At 46.9% G+C, this 24,433-nt stretch overlaps 2 protein-coding genes across 3 annotated transcripts; both read right to left on the reverse strand.

Moving 5' to 3' along the window:
* Positions 1-285: 285 nt before the first annotated feature.
* LRIT2 (leucine rich repeat, Ig-like and transmembrane domains 2) lies at positions 286-5,367 on the reverse strand. 2 transcript variants are annotated; one of them, XM_003942561.2, is made up of 4 exons: positions 5,234-5,343; positions 4,160-4,938; positions 2,496-2,528; positions 1,617-2,377 (listed from the first exon to the last, which is right to left on the reverse strand). In XM_003942561.2, exons 1-4 carry the CDS (start codon positions 5,341-5,343, stop codon positions 1,617-1,619), a joined length of 1,683 nt encoding a protein of 560 aa, XP_003942610.2. The 2 variants fall into 2 exon arrangements, with proteins under 2 accessions (XP_003942609.2, XP_003942610.2); XM_003942560.4 differs by lacking the exon at positions 2,496-2,528 and having other exon boundaries at positions 286-2,377; positions 4,157-4,938; positions 5,234-5,367.
* A 6,737-nt stretch (positions 5,368-12,104) lies between these two features.
* Positions 12,105-22,559, reverse strand: LRIT1 (leucine rich repeat, Ig-like and transmembrane domains 1). Its single transcript, XM_003942562.4, has 4 exons — positions 22,322-22,559; positions 17,868-18,334; positions 14,615-14,920; positions 12,105-13,486 (listed from the first exon to the last, which is right to left on the reverse strand). The coding sequence occupies exons 1-4, from the start codon at positions 22,441-22,443 to the stop codon at positions 12,510-12,512; spliced, it is 1,872 nt and encodes a 623-aa protein (XP_003942611.3). The 5' UTR covers positions 22,444-22,559; the 3' UTR covers positions 12,105-12,509.
* Between the last annotated feature and the right edge of the window lie 1,874 nt (positions 22,560-24,433).

The following is a 24,433-nucleotide window of genomic DNA, read 5'->3' on the forward strand; positions in this document are numbered from 1 at the left end:
ATATTAAAACTTGGTGAAGCTGATGGAAGAGGAGGGATGAGATTCTCCCTGCTTTTGGCAAGACTAAAAATTTTTATTTAAAAGTGATTTTTGCCAGGTGTAATACCAGCTACTTGGGAGACAGAGATGGGAGGATGGCTTCAGGTCAGGAGTTTGGTACCAGTCTGGGCAACATAGTGAGACCCTGTCCCTAATTTTTTTTTTTTTTTACTTTAGAGGGTTTTTTCCTAATGCCCAGAAGAAAATAAATGAGTAGAACCTGAAGAAATGAGCAAACAATTGGTCTGAACATGAGAACTGTCTTCAATTTAAAAAAAAATTTATTGTAACTAACATTTATTATGAGCACAAATCGGGTATTAGATGAGTACAGTGGCCAGAGTGAGGAAGGTCAGTCTTTGCCTGCAAAGGTCTCACAACCAATGGACACACTGTGCATACTGTTCTTCTCCACAGAGATATGAAGTCAAGGCAGGCTCTGTGGAAGACGTAATGTACACACTTGAGAGGGGCCTAACAGGATCGTTAGGAATGGGTAAGGAAAGTGTGAAGATGTCACAATGAGACTAGCTCATGTTTACACTCTTCAAAAGGTTTCCATGTGGCCCGTGAGGGAAACTGCAGGAAGACAGATGTGCATTAAATCCCGGGAATGGTCTCCCCTAGAAGGGCCGTCCAGAGGGACGATGAGTTGTTGCTGGGATTCCTGGGGCCCCTCCATTCCACATGAGTCCAGCTAAGAGGAAATGACCACCTCTCAGGGATTTCCTAGGAGGGCTTGAGACATTGACTAAGGGAAAGTGGTGGACATATGCATGCTCTTCCTTCTGGGTATGGCCCTGCAGACTCTGCTCTCTGCCAGACCCAGGGCTGCAGCCGATCTTTTGCCCCTCCTCAGTGCAGAGGGCTCCAACCTTCCCAGTTGCACCAAGGACCTCTCACCGGGGAACAGACACCCACAAAAAGAGATTCATATCACCCAACAGCTCTCATCACCTTAAAGGGCAGTTCTTTGGAACCTCACATTTACGCGATCTCATTAGGACTTTGTCATGAAGAGAGGGTCACACTTTCTAAACAATGAAAGACACAAGAATACTGCAAAACAGACATTCAAAGAAACAATGGAATTGGAACCTCTTTTGAGTAGGGCTTCTGCCTCCTGCCAGATGCGGACTCTGGGCGTGTCATTGAACTGTCCAGGCTGCAGTTGCTTCACCTACAAAAAGTGGGTAGAAGTCTACCTTTGTTTGCAGGATAACGTAGGTAAAATGTTATAGGTAGATGTTATATATAAACATGTAAATGTTATAAGGCTATGTATATGCAAAGAGTAACATTTAGTAATTTCTAATCACCATGTATAATAAAATGATTAATTTGATAGGACAAATCTTCATCGACCTTAACTCCATGAAGATAATGACTGTGTCCTCTTAATCATGAAGATAAAGACTGTGTTCCCCTTTTTACTGTTGAGCCCTCATGTCAAGTTCAGTGCTTTGAACACAGTGGGTGCGCAATATATACTTGGTAGATAAATGGATGGACTGCTGCAGAGCGTTGGTTTCAGAGGCTTGAAGCCTACACCATTTCCACCCCATGCCCTGTGTTGTTCAGCTGTTGTCTTCCATTCCTTCCTTCTCCTTGTCCCCCTCAGTGTCTATGTGCTCTTCACCATCATCACAGACAGCTGGATGTTCTCTAAAGGAGCCATCCCTGCATGGTGTGGCTGCATGGGGGCAGCTGGGGGCTTTTCTGCGATGAGGACAGCAGTGCAGTACCCACTTGCTGCAGCTGCAGGGTCCCTGGGCTGCCCAGGCATAGGCGCCCACAGGCAGTGCAAGCAGCACCACGCACAGGACCACTGTGACATGCAGGAGGCGCTCACGTGCTTCTAGCCCAACACCATCTCTGCCTGTTACAAAAACTACACACTGACCCTGGTGTGGAGGCTGGCCCTCTAGGCTGAGGCAGGCCTCATATTTTGTGCCAGGAAGGAGGTCATCCACAGCATAAGTATTGATTCCGGGGCCAATGTGAACCACCTCCTTCCTGATGGCTTCATCCGATGCGATGTAGAGGGTGAACCACTCCTCTTCAGGGGTGTCAGCCACTGCAAGCCACTCCAGCAAAATCCCATGTACTGTCTGCTTGACAACCCGCAGGTCAATGTAGGCACTGCCCTCCGAGGGGATGGAAAGAGAATCAGATGCAGGTAGGGCCTGGGCAGGCTGGACATGGAGAGAGATTACAAGGATGCTCTTGCCAATGGAGTTGGAGGCCGTACAGGTGTAATTACCGCTGTCTACCAGGTGGGCAGCAGGTATGGCCAGCTCCGACAAAGCAGTGTCCTCTCCAGTAGAAGATGTCAGCACTGTGTGGAAAGAAAAGCAAAACAGCTGTACATTTACCTGATAGACTGCCAGAAAGTGTCTAGCAATGCCAGTTGTTTTTTGTTCAAGGATGATGGTAACCTCTTATGAACCTTGCACATGGTGTCAAGTGTTTGCCTCCCAACATAGGATGTTGAGGATAGGAGCAATTCATCAACTTTCCCACATTGAGAGTTGTTCAGAGCAACAATTGATGTGGAACCTGGCTCTTCTACCTATGAAGACCATACTCTTTCAACTCCATGGACTGCGCCCACCAAACCATCTTGGCCTTGCTGAGCCATGGGTTTCAGGAGAGTTCCTGCAACTACATGATTGTGTGATATTATGAGCTTCAAGAAGTGCCTTTTTTTCTTCTTCTTTTTTTTTTTTTTGAGACGGAGTCTCCTTCTGTCGCCCAGGCTGGAGTGCAGTAGTGTGATCTTGGCTCACTGCAGCCTCCATCTCCCGGATTCAAGCAATTCTTCTGCCTCAGCCTCCCAAGTAACTGAAACTACAGGTTTGCACTGCCACACCCAGCTAATTTTTGTATGTCTTAGTAGAGATGGGGTTTCACCATGTTGGCCAGGATGGAGCCACATGCCTGGGCTCCTATCCCTAATAGAGCTCCTATCCTATGAGGTCCTCAGCAAGTTGCTTAAATTCTCTTGGCATCAATTTTCTTGTCAATTAAATCAGATGATAAGCAATCACCTACCTCATTAATTTGAAAGTAAGTGTTCAGTAAGTCAGTTTATATTTTTACTGAGAGATTATATATAACACTGTGCCAAAGGGTGATTGTAGAGCACCACAAAAGACAACACCTGAATGCATTTCTTGGTTTTCAAAGAGGCTACAACAATAAATCCTATATTTTTCTTTCACTGTTATTGAATTTCAAACCAATATGACCAAAACAATAGAAAATGTGAAAATTCAGTTAATCGGGTATTTTTTAAACCATCCAGAAGTTTGTCATCATATATAACAAATATCTGCACAAATGACTATGTTTCCCAAATTTTACCCAGCTATTCCTAGTTGTCTTCTAGACAGAGCACAGAAGATAGGATATGAGGAATCTACAAATATTTTTCTTTTCAGCTTCTAGATAACCCCAGGGAGGCCATCCCTAGCTTTGTGATATGCCCAGCCCTACAGAGTAGCATTAAAGGTCATCCCAGCTTAGGTATGAAAACAGAGCACAGAGTTCCAAGGAAGAAGAGGCAGATCTGAATTCCAGCCCCAGTGCCCATAGAGGTCACTTCTTTTCCCTGGGTCCCAGTGTTACAACTTCAAGTCAATAAGGTCTGAACAATCTTATGTTGATGTTATTTCAAACAAGTACCCCAGGTGATTCTGTTTAAGGCAAGTTTAGGAAATAAGTAATAGATCCTCTCTAGAATCAATCCTAGTCAAAATTTCTAGAATTCTAAAATACATAGTCCAGAATTCTGCATCTAGAAAACTCCCAAAGACTATTGCTTGTATACAACTTTATAATATTTACATAAGATATTAAATCAGCCCTGAAATATGTATTTATATGTGTGTATATGTTCTAGAGAGATCTGTATGCAAACATTTAAAATAATTCTAATAGTGGAACACTACTTTGGAATATTTTCTGTTCTAGTGAGCATAATTCAGGGCTATCCCAATCTTACTTGCACCCATCCTTCATGACTGACCCAGCTTTGACCTTCTCTAACGAGGATGGGATTACTACAGACTTCTCCATTCCCTCCAGATACACTGAGAGGGTACATGTGGCTTACCATCAAATTCTCTCCACATACTCAGGGGATAAGTCCATGCAATGGTTGGTGAGGGGCTGGCCTGTGCCAAGCATCGCAGGGTCACATTCTGTCCCACCCGGATGGTGACATTGGCACTGGGTGTTGAGATCTGTGGCTTCATGCAAGTACTAAGCTCAGTTTCATGAAAAAGCTGCCCTGCCTTGGAGAGAGGGCCCCGGCATATCAGGTAGGAATTCACCAGGATGACTGGGAGGGTAATGGACTTGACAAATTGGACAAGCCCCCTTAGGCGACAGTCACATACCCAGGGGTTGTCATGCAGCGCCACCACCAGGCTGGAGATAATTTTGGCCCCACAGTCAGGCTGCTGGGGTTTCTGGTAGGCTGGCCAGTTCAGGAAGACACTCTTGGATACGACTGTAAGCCTATTGGAGGATAGGTCAAGGTAGGTCAGGTTGGCCAAGAACTGAAGAGCCAGCTCAGGAAGTGCATCAATCTTGTTGCGTTTTAGATCCAAGACCTTCAGGAAAGGGGTGGCCCGGAACGCTGTCCATGGTACTGAGCGGAGCTTGTTCCCCTCCAGTCTCAGCTCCCTCAGTTCTAGCAGGTGCTCCAGGGCTCCTAGGTGGATCACACTGACATTGTTAAAGTTGAGCCAGAGATATTCCAAGGTGCTCATGTTGACGAAAGACCCTTGGGGCAGCTCAAATAAGGGTGAGTTTTCAATTCTTACTTGCTTGAACTCTTCAGAAAGGTTCCCAGGGATCTTTCCCAAGGAGACAGATATGCACTGCAGAGTCCTGTACAAGAAACCAGAACAGCTTTAAGATAAACAACAGGGAACTGGAAAGTGGGTCAGGCTGATCTTGGCATTAGACGTGTGAATCAGAATAAAAATATTATTATTCATTGAAATAAAAGGGTTAGACTCATTTTGGTAAAAATGCACAGTTCAGCAAAGTTCAGCACCAACTAGAATGAGCCTCATAGAGATTTGCTGATTTCCTGCCAATTCTAAGCCTGCTTTCACTCCACATCATCCCCAAAGAAAACCCGTTCCCCATAACCCTCTGGCATCTGGCCAGCAGAGCGCACCTGCCAAAACTCTCCTCTGAGCAAGTGCATCCTGGCACACAGAAAGGCTGCGCTGCATTTGTATCCAGAAAGACCAGAACTAACAGGAAGTGGCGAAAAACTGAAGCCATATTTCTCTGTAAGAAAATACGTTGTGAGTTTTGAATAAGTATAGCCCTAGCTTCCGAGTGGCAAATCCTATTATTGGTAATCCATGGTGATGTAGGTTGCACAGCAGCAGGAAAGCTCCTGGGAGCTCTGAGGTCTGTTACAGCCCAGACCACAGATTCAGTTGGAACACATGAAGGGGGACCAATGTCTCTTAGCTAGGGTCATAAAATTCAACATAGGTGTGATTCTTGAGTCTGAAAAGCAAACTCCAAGTCAGATGTCTAATTCCATACGGATTCTACATTTCTCAGTGTCTTAGAAAGAAGTCTGAGAAACAAGCAGGTAGTGCTATTCTCAGCACCATTGTTCAGGGGATTTGGCCAGATTCTATTTAATTCTTCATCATTCACAATTGATTCCTGAAGCCTAGAATTTCCAATCATTTTTTCAAAGTGAAAACAGGTAGTGAGTAACAAAGTAATTCTGTGTTCATTCCTATCATTTGTTCTCTTTCCAGCACCATGGGTGGCGTAGACATGCTCCTACTGCATCAATACAGCTGCCTCTGCAGCTTGGATCGCCAGTTTCAAGCACAAGATGGTATTTTCTGATTAAACCAAAAGATTATTTACTTGGACTTCACAACCTTTCCTGAATATTGTGTATTTCACATCATCAAAATGAGCAACCTACATTCTAAAAAGAGATACATACAATTTTACATGCTTGCTCTTTCACTCTTCATTTATTTCACAAATATTTATTGGTCATTTGCTTTAAGCTATACTCTTGCTTAATGAAAGAAATGGGGTCAAGGGCAACTGTTATAAACTCTGTCCCAAGGAGTTCTCCCTTGCTTTTGTGTCTGAGTCTTGAGATCTTTGGAATGTTGTTTAATCTCTGCGAGTCTTCTCTGCATAGTGAGAATATTAGTAAACATCTCATAGTATTTTCAGAAGTTTATTTTATGTTATTTTCTAATTTTTGTATTTTTTCAGAGATAGGGTCTCACACTACTGCCCAGGCTGGTCTCGAACTTCTCAGCCTACCAGGTAGCTAGGATTACAGGTGCAATACAGCCGCTGCGTCCGGCCTGTTTTTAGAACACTTTGAGATTATGTTAAATGCAACACCTAGCACAGAGTTGGTGCCCATTAATCCACCTCCCGTCAACAAACTTTAAGATCTGAGAAGTCCACATCCCTATTAACTGGGGCACTTTCAGTTGAATTGAAATTCCGTGAGTTCCTGTAAGACTCATGATATACGTTGTACCCTACAAAAGGCCTCAGCAAGGAAAATCCGCTTAGCTAACCAGTGAGGGGGGAAATGGGTCACCAGCTAAGCTGATTACACTCCAGGCTTTCCATCCAAGCCAGATATATTTGCAGGAGTTTCCAAACAGTCTAATTCTAAAACGTGGCTGGATCTCTCAAGTTTATCTCAAGATAAAAATCCAAAACAAAGAGAGAGCTATCGGCACAAAGTTTGTGGTACATATGGTGATGTGCTGCCTAGATACCCCTTCAAGGGATGAGTGAATGCTCAGCTGCAAGGAGTGCTTGCATGAGGTCATGTCCTTCCCCAGGCAGCCACAGCCCACATCCAGTGACTGAGGGTGGTGAGAGCCTGGCCAGTTTGCCCTGACAGGACACAACTCTGATGAGCAATTATCACTCCAGAGTCCCCTACCAGGTTTGCTAAGACTTTGTCCGGCTTGTTTCATAAAAATATGTGATTTAATTCATGGCTATCACAAGCCACTAGTGGATTCCTTTCTCTCTTACCCCAAAGGATAAAGATCTTAAGAGTCCTCCATTCCCCACAATTTCCTCTCTGTCCATCTCATGCCAGTTTTTTCAGATGAATTCAGCTCCATCCAACTTTCCAGAAGTTTCCAGAAAGCTCATGAAGCACACCCACTGGCATGCTGTCTTTAAAATCATCTAGGCCGCTTCTTTCCTGCCCGCCACTCCTCTCCTGACCCCTTCACTCTCTAGTTTCCTTATTTGGCATATGAGCACAGGAAGTAGCTCTCTTGGAAACTGAGGCAGGAGACGAGGACAATTAAATTTAGCTTGGATGATGTTATTTATGTTAAACAACCTGTGGTTAAGTGTAGTCCCTAAACTCAAGAGACCCTAACAGCAATGGCAAGAGGGTCTGGGAATATTACAACCTCCTGCAGAATGTTTTTCAGAACTAGGCTTTTAAAGTTCTGTATAGAAACAGAGTCATGAGGGAGGAATTACTCTGTGCCTGTGAAATGGTTAGATGTAAATGGTTGTGGGGAGGCAGCTCCCTGGCTTGTCTGAATAGAATCTTTTTTTTTTTTTTTTGAGACAAAGTCTCACTCTGTCGCCCAGGCTGAAGTGCAGTGGCACAATCTTGGCTCACTGCAACCTCCGCCTCCCAGGTTCAGGCAATTCTCCTGCCTCAGACTCCTGAGTAGCTGGGATTACAGGTGTGTGCCACCATGCCCAGCTAATTTTTGTATTTTTAGTAGAGACAAGGTTTCACTATGTTGGTCAGGCTGATCTCGAACTCCTGACCTCGTGATCCACCTGCCTTGGCCTCCCAAAGTGCTGGGATTACAAGCGTGAGCCACAGCACCCTGCTGTCTGAATAGAATCTTAATAAGAGAGTGTCCTATCTATTCCATTGGAAAATGCCACTCACCTTCCCAATATTAGTAAAATGCTGGGATACCTCAGACAGAGAACTGGACAGTCTATCAGGGGGCAGACACTCTGTATCTCCTTTCTCTAAAGCTAGGACTCTTTCCCACCACCATCCTCTGCTGCCAGCATGTCTGAGATGCTGCCTTGTCTACCCACACTCTTGGGTATGCCTGTGGCAGGCACACAAAAGATGACCTTTCCAAGCCTCCCTGACATAGGTGGACCATGAGACTCTTGATCTGGCTGATAAAATGTTACAAGAAATGAGGTTTGAAAAGCCCTAACATAATCTTCCCATTTCGCTTTTTCCTTGTCATGGCAACCGCTGACATTCCAACTGGTGGAGCCTTCCCAGCTGTGTCCTTGAGTAAATAAGTGAAGCAGAACCCTCCTTCCATCTACATTTCCTAGAATTTAGTACAGTTTGTGAAACAGGAATACATTTTTCTCTGTTAAACCATGGAAATTTGGGAATGATTGCCTTGGCACAAATCTAACCTCTCCTAACTACAATGCCCTTGTAAATAAATATGCTTAGGTACTTTTTGTTTGTTTGTTTGCTAGATTATATGATAATTAAGTCAAGAATTTCCAGCTCTTGTCCTCTAGACAAACTGCTCACTGAATCCCTTGATTGATAGTCTAGGTTTGACAGCCCACATCCACTTTCCAGAGTACAACTTCTGTATTTGCCTTTTGGTACCCAGCAACTTCAGTGGGCAAGTGACTTTGGGCATACTCTCTGCTTAATCATGAGCAATATAACCATGTTGCAGTCATAAAAAGACATCATGAAAGTACTATAATTCCAACCAACCTCTAAACCAGGCTTCCAGGGCCAGCCATGCTGCAGGCTTACAATGGCCCAAATTGGTCTTCAGCATTGGAAGGCCAGAAATTCTTTTGCCAAGACACTCAGAGGGCATTCAGTTTTCAGGGACTAGCTCAAACTAACCAGACTCACATACTGAAAGACTAATGTAAGCCAGACATCATTTTATTTTTTACAATAGGAATTTGTTTCTCCCAGTGACTTGAATATTTATGAGCATAATCCAGGATGATTCTTCCCTACAAGAGCAAACCAGGGAAGACAGTATACACAAAGGAAGGTTGACAGATGAGTGTTGGGAGGCTTATTATCTTGGAGGCTGTATTAGTTCATTTTCACACTGATGATAAAGACATACCCAGGGCTAAGTAATTTATAGAGAAAAAGAGGTTTAGTGGACTCACAGTTCCACATGGCTGGGAAGACCTCATAATAATGGCAGAAGGCAAGGAAGAGCAGAGGCATGTCTTACATGGCAGCGGGCAAAAGGACTTGTGCAGGGGTACTCAAATTTATAAAACCATCAGATCTCGTGAGACTTATTCATCACCATGATAACAGTATAGGGGAAACTGCCCCCATGATTCAATGATCTCCACCTGGCCCTGCCCTTGATTCACGGGAATTATTACAACTCAAGGTGAGATTTGGGTGAGGACACTGTCAAACCATATTAGAGCCCTTTCCATCTAGACCATGAAAATAGATCCTGATGAATCATTGGCAATATTGAATTCTCTCTCTCTCTCCCTGTCTCTCTCTGTTAAGATAAATACCACAAATTTCTTGCTTTTAAGTTTCTGGTTTTTCTCCAGACATTTAGCCAAGAAAACTGGCTGTTAGTTGTCTTTAGGTCAATAATTGTCCCATCATGATTGTTTCATACAATTATTTAAAGGCAACATCTTGATTACTTCAACAGATGATTGCTTTCATCTACTATGTTTACATTTGTCCTAATTTTGGGGGTATCTATCACTCTCACTTATCAAACAGTAAGAACTGAGTCTTGGGTCTCCAAAAACTCACCAGAAATACCTTTCTAAATCTTCATAAGGGGTAAACAAACTACAGCCTGAGGGCCAAATCCAGCCTGTCACCTGTTTTTGTAAAAAGTGTCTTATTGGAAGACATCCATACCCACTAACTTACATATTGTCTATGACTTCTTTTGCATCTCATCAGAAGAGTTGAGTAGTAGCAACAGAGCCTAAAATATTCACTATTTGCCTTCTTTTATTTTCAGGAGAAAAGTTTGCTGGCTCCCAATGTACACAGTGTCTTTGTCATCTTTCAACAAAACAGTCTCTCTTACCAATGTCTGTAGTCTACAAGTTACAGTCAGGTGCACCCACCAGGTGGAAGATATCCAAGGAAATTCCATGCTTATGTGCATGGGTGCTCTCGTGGTTCTGATCCCAGGTTTGAGTGATTTTAAGAAGTCAATTTCTACAGTGCCTGCTGTGGACCACATTGCAGGGATTGATATTGAATAAAGACCCTCAGCCTAATGAGAAAGTTGTCAAAGAACTGGATTCCGAAAGAGAATTCATCACTTCCTTGTCAAATCAGTCAACTCTTGTGTCCTCACCTGTAAAATCAAACAGCCCAACCTCCATAGTGGGTTTCCATGAGTATCAAATGTGAGAAACCTGGGTGAAATATGTGGTAAGGTCTTCTGTAAATGTGAGGGGGAGTACGGTAACTTTAGAAAGCACTGCGTCACACTGGCTTTTATCTAGTAAATCACATGACATAATACTTGCAAATTCTTGGAGTCTTTTGCATAGTACTAGCAAAATAATTTTTTTGATAGCCTACTGTCCCAAAATTTCTTCAGTTATTACCCAAAGGACTTGGCACAGCTACTCCGGATGCTCCTCATGACAGAGATCAGCTCTGTAAACAAGAAACCACTTGGCCGGGCGCGGTGGCTCAAGCCTGTAATCCCAGCACTTTGGGAGGCTGAGGCGGGTGGATCAAGAGGTCGAGAGATAGAGACCATCCTGGTCAACATGGTGAAACCCCGTCTCTACTAAAAATACAAAAAACTAGCTGGGCATGGTGGCACGTGCCTGTAATCCCAGCTACTCAGGAGGCTGAGGCAGGAGAATTGCCTGAGCCCAGGAGGCGGAGGTTGCGGTGAGCCGAGATCATGCCATTGCACTCCAGCCTGGGTAACAAGCACGAAACTCCGTCTCAAAAAAAAAAAAAAAAAAAAAAAGAAACCACTTGAACCTTCTTCTGGGAACATTTACTTTCTCCAGTGCACGGAGACAACATCTCAGTGGTTTCCCAGCTGTAAGAAAAAGTGAGCAGGAATTGTCCTTTGAAATAACTTGACGAGCAACCAGGAAGGCTCCGAGACACCCTCAAGAACCCAGATAGGTTTTGTTGAGAATCACAAAGGCTGTTGTATGGGGGCAGAGGTGAAGATGCCAGACAGCACAGGGTGTAACGAGGTCTGTTGGATCCCTCCAGTCTGATATTCTGAAATCAAATGAGCAGTGTTCTCTTGAGCTTCATCTCAAACTCTAGCATTTATCGAAAAACCAAATGGTTGTCTCTAGGCAGAATAGCACCCAGAGAATAAATATTAGAATTCAGTGAGGGCACAGTGGGTTATGAGTGTGGTATGTGTGCGTTAGTGTGGATGGGTAGCTACCAGAATGGCTAATGCATAGAGAGATGGTGTGTGTGAGTGCCTATGAATTAGCATAAAATGTAATCAAGGTACAGTATATGAAGGTGGTGAGGACTTTTAACTGTGGATCCCAACTGTGTGGTCCCAATCTCAGAGCCACGTAAATTTGCCTAGCTGGGCAATCCTGGGGAATGTAGATTGGATCACTGTTGAGCACAAATTTCCTCCTTCACCATCACCTCCATGGAAGAAGTGTCCATACTTGCCCGGTTAAAGTCGGGTTTGGCCATGAAACTTGCTTTGGCAGATAAAATATGGACAGAAGTGGCAGTATGCCAATTCTGAACTAAGAACTTAACAGGCATTGCATGAAAAATCATTCCTCTATTGTCATTCAACCTCACCATTTGTGCCTCTGAGGGTCCCACCTGCCCATCAGAGAGATCTCCCAGGACATCCATCTGGAAGTGCTGGAGGGTCAGTTCCTCCTTTGTGCTGGGCACAGAGGGTCCAGTGGCCAGGACAGTGGGTTTGGGAATCTGGGGGACATGCCTGGCCACCAGCAGTGTGAGAGAAACCTGCCCCAGGTACCCACTGCTACTCTCCAGCCCAGGCTCCAAATGAAACACACAGAACAGAGCCACCCTAATCAACCCACAGACCTGTGATTGTGAAAATAAGTGTTCACTGCTGTATATCACTGAGATTTTGCTTTCATTTGTTATGCAGCAAAAACTGACTGATACAGACAAGTTTCTTAACCTCCCACCCGAGGGAAATGGAGAGAACAGTGGTGCCTGCTGCAAATGATTGTTATAAGAATTTAGCCCTTAGAACACTTTCTGGCATGTAGTAAGTGCTTAACAAGTGTTAGCGGTTGTGGCAGTAGCTTCTGCTGTTGCTGTTGTGTCTCAGTGTCTGAGTAAGCAGGTACCCAAGCAGGTAAGAGTGGGTGATCACGTACTCAAGCGTCAGAGTTAAAGAAGGATAGCGGACGGAGCAGGTATGTGAGTGGTGGAGGCACATTGCTCAGCAGAAGTACTCATTGATTCTCCTGCCCCCTTTGACTCCAAAGGCTTGAAAGTCCACACTGGAACGAGCTGAGAGAAGCTTGTCAGCCTCGCTGAGGCTGTGCCGGGACAGGTCCTCTGAGCCATCCTCGCTATGGCCCAGTCTCTCCAGGTTGACGTAGGTAACTGTGGCCTCAGTGGAGTCCCTGGTGCGGAACTTGCGGCAGCGCCTCTGAAGAGCACCGCAGCAGACAAGCAGTGTGAGAGGCAGGGCAATGACGGCGGCCACACTAATCACCACCACATTGATGAGCTGCTGGGTGTTCTCCGCATCCACCACTTCATTGGTGGAGAAGATAACACACTGCTCCTTCCGGGGCACCAGGCCCTGCACGCAGACACATGCCACATACTTGGTCTTGGGCAACAGCCCAGTGATGGTCACTTTGGTCTCCCCAGGCTGCACAATCACCCGCCGCATGCTGTGCTGCCCAAAGACCGCATAGAGGACATTGAAGGCAGTTGTGTTCTTAGCCTGGGGCGCCTTCCACACCAAGGACACACTGTGGTAAGTGTCCCCCACTACCTTCACAGATCTCACCACTTGTGCCTCTGAGGGTCCCGCCTGCCCATCAGAGAGCTCTCCCAGGACATCCATCTGGAAGTGCTGGAGGGTCAGTTCCTCCTTTGTGCTGGGCACAGAGGGTCCAGTGGCCAGGACAGTGGGTTTGGGAATCTGGGGGACATGCCTGGCCACCAGCTTGTTGTTGTAAGCAGCGGCTTCCCCCACTCCACCTGTCCTTGCCCATAATGCCCCTGGGCTCCCACTGTGTTCTGTGGAAGTCTGTGGCTCAGTGACGATCAGGGAGATAACAGTCTCAGAGGCTCCCAGAAAGTTCTTGGCTTGGCAGATGTAGTCTCCAGAGTCAAGGTGGGACACTGCAGGCAGGCCCAGCAGAGTCCAGCTCGTGCCATCACTGGATACTTCCTGGTGCACTAGGAGGAAAACAGGCATAAGTGAGAGAATGAATGGACCCATTTGCCCCAAGCTGCCGTTCAGGGCCAAGTTCACAGCGCCGATGTGGTGTACACTCAGGTGTGGTCCTGAGAAAACACTGGCAGTTATTCAACTTTTCTTAGACTAGCCAAGGGGATCAATATTACCTTGGGCTCAAATGTGGGGAGCCTCTGGAGCCCCAGGTTGCGACAGAGTCTAAGAATGACACCTTCTAAATCTGACAAGTTCACACTATGGGTTTTTTGTTTGCCTTATTCAGATAGTGTCTTGCTCAGTCACTCCAGGCTGGAGTGCAGTGGTGTGATTATGGCTCACTCCAGCCTTTACCTCCCAGGCTCAAGTGATCTTCCCACCTCAGCATGCCACCACGTCCAGCATTTTTTTTTTTTTTTTTTTTGGCACAAGGTCTCACTATGTTGCCCAGGCTGATAACTCCTAGACTCTGGCAATCCTCCTGCCTCAGCCTCCCAAGTGCTGGGATTCTAGGCATTAGCCACCATGCCCAGTCAACCCACCCTGTTCTTAAGAGCACTGGAATTTTACAAAGGCAACCAGACAGATTTTACTGGAATCCCAGCTCCTCCTTGTACAAACTGTGTGATGCAGCATTTAGCCTCTCAGAGCCTCAGTTTTCTTATATGCGAAATAAGAAGGAAATGCTCCTTGAAGTTCAATGTTATTGTGTGCATAACACACTTAGCATTGTACTAGACCCACATGAAGAGCTCAGCAGATGGTAGCTCACATCGTTAATTACTCCAGGTAATTCTGGTTTAATATTTACAACTGGGAAACTTATAAATATTAATACACTAAAAGACAGACTTTCACCAAAAAGTCAGCTTTTTGTTCTCTCAAGGTGGGCCCCGAGTCCCTACAGAGTGGCTGGTGGGATATGATAGGACAGGTCAAGAGACGTTGTCATTGTTGAATCTATTGTCACCATGACTTGCCTCTGGGAAGCCCCTGTCAAACTCAACTCAGGCAGATGGAAGCCCAGCCTTGCTTAGACAACTTCCCTCTGGCCCTGCCAACTCCCCATTTGGGGCACTACTTTGTCCTACCCAGTCTGGGGTCTCAGTGTATCCTCCCTTTAGCTCACATACCTGTACCATTAAGGGGCCTGCCATCGGCCCTCCTCCAGCTCATCTCAGGCCCAGGGACTCCAGTAGCTCCACAGCGTAGCAATGCTGTGCCACCCAAAGGGGACTTGATGCTGGCCACTCCTGGATGGAGCTCTGGGCCCTGGCACTTTCTCAGTTCAAGCTGGCTGAAGGCCACTCTGGCCAGGCTGCGTGGGCTGGCACATCTCAATTCGGTCTCAATGAAGGCCAAGTTTGGGGCCCAGCCATCCAAAAGATGGACCAGGTCATAGAGTTGACAGTCACATACCCAGGGGTTGTCCTGTAGCCCTGCAGGGGTAAAACAGAAGACAAGATATACAGACAGATTTTCAAGGTCCTCAGGCCCAACACCCCTTCTCCTTTGGGAGGACAGGCAGGTCCTCATTCAGAGTCAGCAGAACTGGCCTCTGGGCCCAGCTCCTTGCCTTGCCAGTTGTATGACCTGAAATTTGATTCTTGTGTTAAATGATAGCATTACTTTCTTTTCAGGATTGCTTTAAACATAAACAATAATAAATCATATTAAGTACTGGGTAGCTATATAGCATACTGACAAAACTGGCAATTACCCTTGCCATTCTTGGACTGATTCTTTCAGGCCGCTGGCCAGGCAGTATTTCCACAATAATTGCAATATGACAAAATCCCATTTCTAGACATGCATCACTGACCCCTGATCCTTGATGCCGGTTCTCCCAGTATCAGTGGTATTTTCAGCATCATCCCAGTAGTGAAGGTGTCTGCTCTGATCCACGGTCCCTTTGACATAGACTCACATGGGCATAAACAGCAGGGTGAAAGGGCCAGAAAATCAAATCCTAGGATCTGTCCCCTACTGTCTTTACTCTAAAACTGAACATTCTTATAGAGCTGAAAGCAGTGTCAAAGAACATTACAGAGATAGTGGGGTACCATGTGCATATAAATGAGGGGTACCATGTGTCCTCAATTCTGAGGCACAATTCCTTCTTATAGGGTTGCATTATTGAAATGCAAGATAGATGCACTTGATATGATGTCCCTTTAGTCCCCAAAGACTTATTTGATAGTATATCTAATAATCAGTGATTTATTTAATACATTTGGAAAGGGGGGCGTCAAAGGGTTAGGGTGGCTGCATTCGGATGTGACTGTATATTCATGTCTCTCAGGTCTCTTTGAGCAGAACCCAAGGGTGCCAGTTCCTTTTCCTACCTGCCCCTCACCCCATCTCACCAGTGGCTGCTGCCTTACATCGCTGGTTAAATGCACTTAGTGATACACCTGCAACCCAAGATTCATCAATGCCTGGCTCCAGTGGTGAGCTACCTGGCTTTTGCTTTATGACAATAGGGCCAGAAAGACTGAATGTAAAAGGCAAAGTTAAACAACAGTGAGACTTTCACTTGCCAGACTGGCAAAAGTTAAACATTTTGGCCATTTTAATTGTTAGCTGCATGAGTGAATAGATTATCATCTCTTTTATTCTCTGCTGTATTCCCAGCACCTAGAATTGGAAGGCATTCAAAAATACGGAGTCTCACTCATTGCTCAGGCTGGAGTGCAGTGAGTGATCTCAGCTCACTGCAACATCTACCTGCTAGGTTCAAGCGATTCTCCTGCCTCAGCCTCCCAAGAAACTGGGATTACAGGTGCCCACCACCACATCTGGGTAATTTTTGTATTTTTAATAGAGACAGGGTTTCACCATATTGGCCAGGCTGATTTCGAACTCTTGACCTCAAGTGATCCACTTGCCTCGGCCTATCAAAGTGCTGGGATTACAGATGTGAGCCACTGTACCTGGGTCAGATTGATTTTTAAATGTCTAATATGCACACTCTGTGACCTAATAATTCCACCTGTCAGTTCCTATCCTAGAGAAACATTTATGTGTACAAGAATGTGCCAAGAATGTTCTCTGTTGCATCATATGTGTTAACAAAATAATAGAAACAATTTTAAAAGTCCATTAAAGGGGGAATGACTAAACTATGGTATAATTATATTTATAACACAGTGCAGACATAGTATACTATAGAATATTGTGCAGTAGTTTTTAAAATGAACTTGACCCATTTGTAATAATTTAGACATAGCTACAAGATACAATGTTGAGTCAAAAAGTTAGTGTTGGTTAGTATGTATAATACAACACAATTTTATGTAAAGCACACACATAACTTTTCTGCGTGCATGTAGGTATGTGTATACACGTATATACATATGCATATGAAATGTATCTGAACAGATAAGGAGCTTGAATATAAATATGATAATAGTAACTACTTTTGAGAAGGTGTTGGAATGGGGAGAGAGGACAAAAGGGTCTTTAGCCTCTTCTGCAATATTTTAAACATTTGTATTTATTCATGTATGAGTTGTAGAATTCAGGTCAATTTTCCAGAATGAATTATGCCTCTTCTGTTATTCTGAGGGCTAGGCAGGTGCTTTGGGCAGGAAAGGAGATCTAGTTCCCATGATAAGCCGTTGGTTTGTTAGGAATGGGAAGGAATCGAAGAAATAGCAGGTCCAGCTGGTGTAGTGTACTAACCCATTCAGCTCTGAGTTAGGAAATTGAGTCTCAGAGGCCTTCTCCTGGTTGTGTGACCTGAAAAGACCTCTCTTATGACTGGGATTTGAACTGCCACAGTCTGGCTTGGGGCTTGAGCTCATAAACCCGCCGCTCTTGTGGACCTCTTTTTTTTTTTTTTTTTTTTTTGAGACGGAGTTTCACTCTTGTTCCCCAGGCTGGAGTGCAATGGCGCGATCTCGGCTCACCGCAACCTCCGACTCCTGGGTTCAGGCAATTCTCCTGCCTCAGCCTCCTGAGTAGCTGGGATTACAGGCACGTGCCACCATGCCCAGCTAATTTTTTGTATTTTTAGTAGAGACGGGGTTTCACCATGTTGACCAGGATGGTCTCGATCTCTTGACCTCGTGATCCACCCGCCTCGGCTTCCCAAAGTGCTGGGATTACAGGCTTGAGCCACCATGCCCGGCCTCATTGTTTTTTTTGAAGACGGGGTTTCACCATGTTGGTCAGGCTGGTCTTGAACTCCCGACCTCAGGTGATCCGCCCGTCTTGGCCTCCAAAGTGCTTGGATTACAGGCGTGAGCCACTGCGCCCGGCCGGATCTCATTGTTTTTGCTTAAACCTGGAAGGCAGGTATCGTTTCAATTTTCCAAATAAAGAACTGAAACTTAGAGAAGCGTCACTTGCCTAAGACCCCAGGTGAAGGATGCCGCCTCTTACCTAGGACCAGCCTGGGGTGGTGGCCGGGAGGGAAGAGACCGGTCTTCAGGTGAGCCCAGGAGACGATCAGCTCCTGCGGGAGCCTCAGCAGCTGGTTGCTGGAGAGGTCGAGGAAGGTGAGTTTCTCCAGGAAGCGCGCGGCCTCGGGGGGCACAGCCGAGAGGCGATTGGCCTGCAGGTCCAGCAGCCGCAGCTGGGGGGCGTCCCTGAGCGCGGCCCAGGGGAAGGCGGCCAGGCGGTTCCCGGGCAGCCGCAGCTCCCGCAGGCGTCTCAGGCCCCGCAGCATGAGGGCGTTGAGCTCACTGAGGGCGTTGTAAGGCAGCCACAGCTGCTCCAGGCGGCCCAGGGGCCTGAAGGCCTCGCCAGGCACCCTGCGTATGGCCGTCCGCTCCAGGCGCAGTCTGGAGGTGTCCGGGGGGATGGACGCCGGGGGCAGGGTCATGTCGGGATCGTTGCACACCACCGTCCTGGTCGCAGAAACGGGGGAGAGTTGAGCAAGAATCCTGCCGGGTCTGGAATCTCCCACCGCCACCGCCCTCCGCGAGGCCTTTGGCTCTGCTCCTATCACAGGTCACCCACACCAGAGTTTAAGCTGTGGCGGGGACCTGGAGAGGGGCCCAGAGCACGCAGTCCCACTGTTCCCTTTGCTCTCAGAGCCTCTCACAAGGGTCCCAGAAAGGTCAGCTGGTCTTCACTGTCCTGCAAGACCTCACCCTTGCACTTTTATGACTTATAACAGCCCGCAGCACCCGCAGTGCACTGAGAATGAACAGTGTTAATAAACCCCATAATGACGTTGGGCATTGCTGCTTTGCAAATATATGTTAAAAGTGTGGCCCGGCGCGGTGGCTCACGTCTGTCATCCCAGCACTTTGAGAGGCCAGGCGGATAGATCAATTGAGGCCAGGAGTTCCAGACCAACCTGGCCAACATGTCGAAACCTCCTTGCTACTAAAAATGCAAAAATTAACTGGGCGTGGTGGCATGTGCCTGTAGTCCCAGGCAGTAGAATCGCTTGAACTCGAGAGGTGGAGTTTGCCATGAGCTGAGATCACCCCACTGCACTCCAGCCTAGGCAACAGAGCAGGACTCCGTCTCAAAAACACACACACACACAAACACACACACACACACACAAGTGTTTGTTTGTTAAATTATACCTCAATTTTTTTAACTGTTTTGGTTTATCATTCCACAAAAAATATAACAAGGATATAAAAAATGAAAGTGCCTCGAATCTCTCCCAATTCTGGGGGGTCAGGTAATGATCAAGGTGTTTAAGAGCCAGGACTTGGCAGCCCCACAGCTGGATTCATACCTGGGCTCTTTGCTTGCTGGCTGTGAGTCCTTGAGTACATTCCGTAACCTCTATTTTCCTCAGTTTTGCCATCAAATAGACTCCACAAGGTGGTTATGGGGTTTAAATGAGATAATGCATGTAGAAGCGCAGCACGCTGCCTGCCACCCTGCATGAACCCAAGGGTGTGGATCACTGTCATAAATGTTTGCATCTCAGCACTAACAGTAGATCAGGTCAGTCTTATCAGCTCTTCTACCCAAACCATTTCTTAAACCTTATTCTATTAAGTTTGACGCTAAAGCAGAGGATAGAGAGAAAATGGGAGGCAGTCCTTGCCCTCAAGGAACCTACCTTTCAGCGCTGTGTTTTATACTACATAAACTGAAAATAAAATCCTAAGCCCCCCAACCACAGAACAGACCCATCTAAGGGAGGTTGTAATAGCATAACCTCTTGTACTAGCATAACATACTGGTCATATCAGTCTCTCCTGGAAGTGCACACACATCACCAGCATCGCTTGGCATCACTCATATACCCCACTTAAAGGCAGCTGGACTGGGCTTGTTTTTCCTTGTAAACAGTGCCCACAAACAGTACAGATATTCTTCCTCCTTTTGAGCAAATATACATGGAACTTCTACTGAGTGATGGACAATTCAGAAGAGAATCAATCAATCTCGTAGCCCCTGTCCCCATACAGTGCATAATCTAGCTCAGGAAGAATGCATTTACAGCAATAATAACTCCAGATAATAAAGTAGGTTTGGCCAAGTGTCATGGCTCATGCCTATAGTCCCAGCTACTCAGAAGAATAAGTTGGGAGGGTAGCTTGAGCCCAGGAGTTGGAAGCTGCATTGAGCTATGATCGTGCCACTGCACTCCAGCCTGGGTGACAGAGCAAGACTGTGTCTCAAAAAACAAATACATGTTTGGGTATTGCAAGGAGGAAGGTCTGGATGTAGGTGAGAGAAAGATAGGTGATTGAAAAAAAAACTTATCTTGGAGGAGGGAGAAAATCATCAAAAGAGGAGTTAAAGGAAACCGTAAGAACCCAAAGCCTACATCATAGCTCAAACCTACAGCACAACTCCTGGTGGGGTAAAACCAGGGGCAAACTGGGACAAACATCATGGGTACAAATCCGTTCAGGTGCACAGCCCAGGTCCTCCCAGGCAACCCTAGCGCCCACAAGTACATACTTCACAATACAGCAGCTCAGACATAAAGGCTAGGTTCTCTGAGAGGCCCAGGTTAGAGAGGGATCTGAGGAAGGCTTCTGAGATGCAGAAGGAGCTTCCGTCTAACTGCATAGTCTGTACCCAGAGCCACAGGGGACCTCAGGGCCTGCTACAGCCTTTATGGCCTCATAGGACCCTTCATGCAGAGGGGCTGGTGCATGTTAGCCATGGGATGGTCAGGCAGGTAGAACCAAGACCTCTGGCTTCAGAAGAGGGAATGGCCACTGACTTACATTAGCGGTCCTCGAAACTCATTTTCCATCTTAAGCCTAGCTCTGCTGCCTGTAATTCATCCCTGGTCCCTGCGCATAGTGGCATCACCAGATAACGTTTCTGAAAACTGAACTGGAATGCCTGGGTTCCAGGACTGGTTTCGTCAATGATGCTGTGTGGATTTCAGCTCTATGCTTTCTATGGGTGGTGAGGAGGGTTTTTGTCACTCCAGCGACACCACCCTTGACCATGGGATATTTCTAGCCTGCTCAGGGCTCAGCCTGGCTTCTCTTGGGGAGAGGACCCCTACCCTCCATGTGAGTTGATGCATTGGACACTTGGGCTACAGTGGAGCTCATTCTGTTTCTCAAGTCAAGCAGGGTGTCTTTTCTTGGTGGTTCTTCTTCATTTCTCTGCCTTCTCTCATCCCCCAATCCACTTGACATTCATTCCCAAGATTATTAAAAGGGTAGTTCCAATAACATTGCTTCTGGAATCAGAAGCCATAAGTGGCTCAGAAACCACACAGTGGTCGCTAATGGGTAAGCTGAAGAAGTTGGAGGAAAGATGGGGTAAAGATTGCTAAAGAAAAGAAGAAAAAATTGGCCGGGCGCGGTGGTTCAAGCCTGTAATCCCAGCACTTTGGGAGGCCGAGGCGGGTGGATCACGAGGTCAAGAGATCGAGACCATCCTGGTCAACATGGTGAAACCCCGTCTCTACTAAAAATACAAAACATTAGCTGGGCATGGCGGCGCGTGCCTGTAATCCCAGCTACTCGGGAGGCTGAGGCAGGAGAATTGCCTGAACCCAGGAGGCGGAGGTTGTGGTGAGCCGAGATCGCGCCATTGCACTCCAGCCTGGGTAACAAGAGCGAAACTCCGTCTCAAAAAAAAAAAAAAAAAAAAGAAAAGAAAAGAAAAGAAGAAAATGAAATGAGCAGTAGTGGAAGAGCAAGGGTCCACAAGCCACAGTGTCCCATAGGAGGAGAGAAGGAGAGGATGGAAGTGCTCTGAGGGATCAGACAGAGGGTGGGGAAAATCAAGAAAAAGGCTGAGGTTGGAAGGAAGCATGCTTCTCATGGAATGAGTACTCCTGGCTTTTTGGAGTACCCATAAAAGGGACTGAGGCTGAGGCTTCTGGGATCTCTTCTTCTCTGGGATCAGAGAAGATCCAAGATCCAAAGGGGGAAGAATGAGAGGCAAGTGGTCCCATCGTGGGTGGGATCATAGGAAATCCCTGGGATATGACTGGGAGTTGTAGAGAGGTCAGGCAAGAGAGTGCAAGAGGCCTGGGAAAGAAGGAGCTGGAGAAATATAGAAAAGAAGAGGGAATAGGAAAAAGCAAGGAGAAGAAAAGAAAGCAGTAAGGGAGACTTCCAGAGCCTTTAAGGAGGGCTCTTCTCCACCATGAGCCTGGAGGAGGATTCAGGAAGGACTTTCTAAAACTGGCACACTTGTGCCTCACCCTCAGGCCCATATGCAAAGGTACCCGGTACCTCTTTGACAGAGTCATCCCCTTGCTTGCTGGAGAATAATGCAGCACAGACCACCCTATAGAATCCTTGGACCTCAGGGGCTAGGGGAGCTAAAGATCTCACCCGGTCTTGGTCTCAGGGCCCCAGCTCCAACTCCTCCCAACCCAGCCTAGCTGGCAGAGCAGTGGAAGCTGGGTTGTCCATCCCATGCACCCGGTACCATACCTGGCCTTGCTGCCATCACCCAGGATGTGGAGGCTGCAGCTGCACTGAGAGGGGCAGGAGCCCCGGGCCTGGGGAGGCCACCCGAGGGCCAAGAGCCAGAGCATGCCCACTGCCACCCTCATGGCTCCTGGCTCCTCTCTGGCCCAGGCAGGGGCCTGTCCCTGGACTGCTCAGTCCCACTGGCCCAGCAAGCCCAGCAAGCCCAGCAGCTGCCCACTTGCTCGCCAGCCCCTTACACCTCCTCCTGAGGCCATCGGATAAACACGGACAGGCTGGGGATTAGGGAGGGGAGTCCCAGCCGCAGCACTCAGCGGCTTATTGCTGTCTGAATCACTCAGTCCTGAGGGTGGGGGTGGGGGACCCCCTTCTGTAGCAACAGCCACAGGCCCAGAGGGGCCAGGGCACAGCAAAGCAGGACAAGTAGACAGCTTCCCAGAGGCAAGCAACCATGGGACTGTCATCTGCAAAGCACCCCATCCCAGCCAGGCCACAGACAACACAGACTCCACGAGTGCCAGTGAAGATGGAGACAGAACCCCAATTTCTAATAAGGCCCTTTGGAAATTCTTTCTTGTGACATTGTCTCATAGCAAAAAAAGCAATGAAATAAAGCAACTCTTCCTGATGGTGTGAAAGGCGTTAGAAGCAGCCCAAGCTCCAGACCGAGGCTTCCTGGGTTCAGATCCCAGCTGTTTCATTAATGGGCTGTGACCTTGGGTGAGTCACATTATCTCTTGGCCTCTGTGTCCTTATCTGACAAAGAGAAGTAAAGTTATTTTATGCAGGGTGTTTATGAAAATTAAACTCAAATGCCAAAGCCTTGACAGCTTGTGAGAATGGAAGCTCTCTCACAAGTTATAAGTACCCAGTTTCACTGGTACTTACAAGTCCCTGGTTACATAGGAACTGGACAGGTTCAAACATTTTGAGGAGACATCAGAGGTGTCTCTCATGAGCCCACAAACTGTCCCAGGCTGCCAGGCAAAAAGCTGCCTGCCTTGAGTACCCCATGGATATGGGACTCAGAGCACTGCTGTTTCAGCTGAGCCCTTCCAGGAATTACTACGAATGCCAAAGGTGGGGATGGCTCCGCAATGAGGGAAAAGGGCAACACCCTCCTCAAGGGGTCATACTCCAAGAAGGGTCCCAAAGGAGTGGTCAAAGAGTCCTTAGAGAAGGCACTTTCAGATTTTATTGTGGAGACAAAACTCCAGCCTCTAATAAGTGCCTTTGGAAATTCTCCTTCCATAAAGCTTTGTTTTGCTTTATACCTCTATCCCAAACCATCCATAAAGCTTTGCTTTGCTTTATAGTGACAGGGTTTGCTGTCACTCAGACTGGAGTGCAGTGGTGTAATCATAGCTCGCTGAAGCCTCAGACTCCTGGGCTCAGGCCATCCTCCTGCCTCAGCCTCCTGAGTAGCTGGAACTACAGGCAAGCACCACCACGTTTGGCTATTTTTTTTTTTTTTTGAGACGGAGTTTCGCTCTTGTTACCCAGGCTGGAGTGCAATGGCGCGATCTCGGCTCACCGCAACCTCCGCCTCCCGGGTTCAGGCAATTCTCCTGTCTCAGCCTCCTGAGTAGTTGGGATTACAGGCATGCGCCACCATGCCCAGCTAATTTTTTGTATTTTTAGTAGAGACGGGGTTTCACCATGTTGATCAGGATGGTCTCGATCTTTTGACCTCGTGATCCACCCGCCTCGGCCTCCCAAAGTGCTGGGATTACAGGCTTGAGCCACCGCGCCCGGCAACGTTTGGCTATTTTTAAAAAATTAGGCCGGGCGCGGTGGCTCAAGCCTGTAATCCCAGCACTTTGGGAGGCCGAGGCGGGTGGATCACGAGGTCGAGAGATCGAGACCATTCTGGTCAACATGGTGAAACCCCGTCTCTACTAAAAATACAAAAAATTAGCTGGGCATGGTGGCACGTGCCTGTAATCCCAGCTACTCAGGAGGCTGAGGCAGGAGAATTGCCTGAACCCAGGAGGCGGAAGTTGCGGTGAGCCGAGATCGCGCCATTGCACTCCAGCCTGGGTAACAAGCGCGAAACTCCGTCTCAAAAAAAAAAAAAAAGAAAAAAAAATTATTTTTTGTAGAGACCGGGTCTTG

This window comes from Saimiri boliviensis, chromosome 12 (genome assembly GCF_048565385.1).
Source record: "Saimiri boliviensis isolate mSaiBol1 chromosome 12, mSaiBol1.pri, whole genome shotgun sequence".
Lineage (NCBI taxonomy): Eukaryota > Metazoa > Chordata > Mammalia > Primates > Cebidae > Saimiri > Saimiri boliviensis.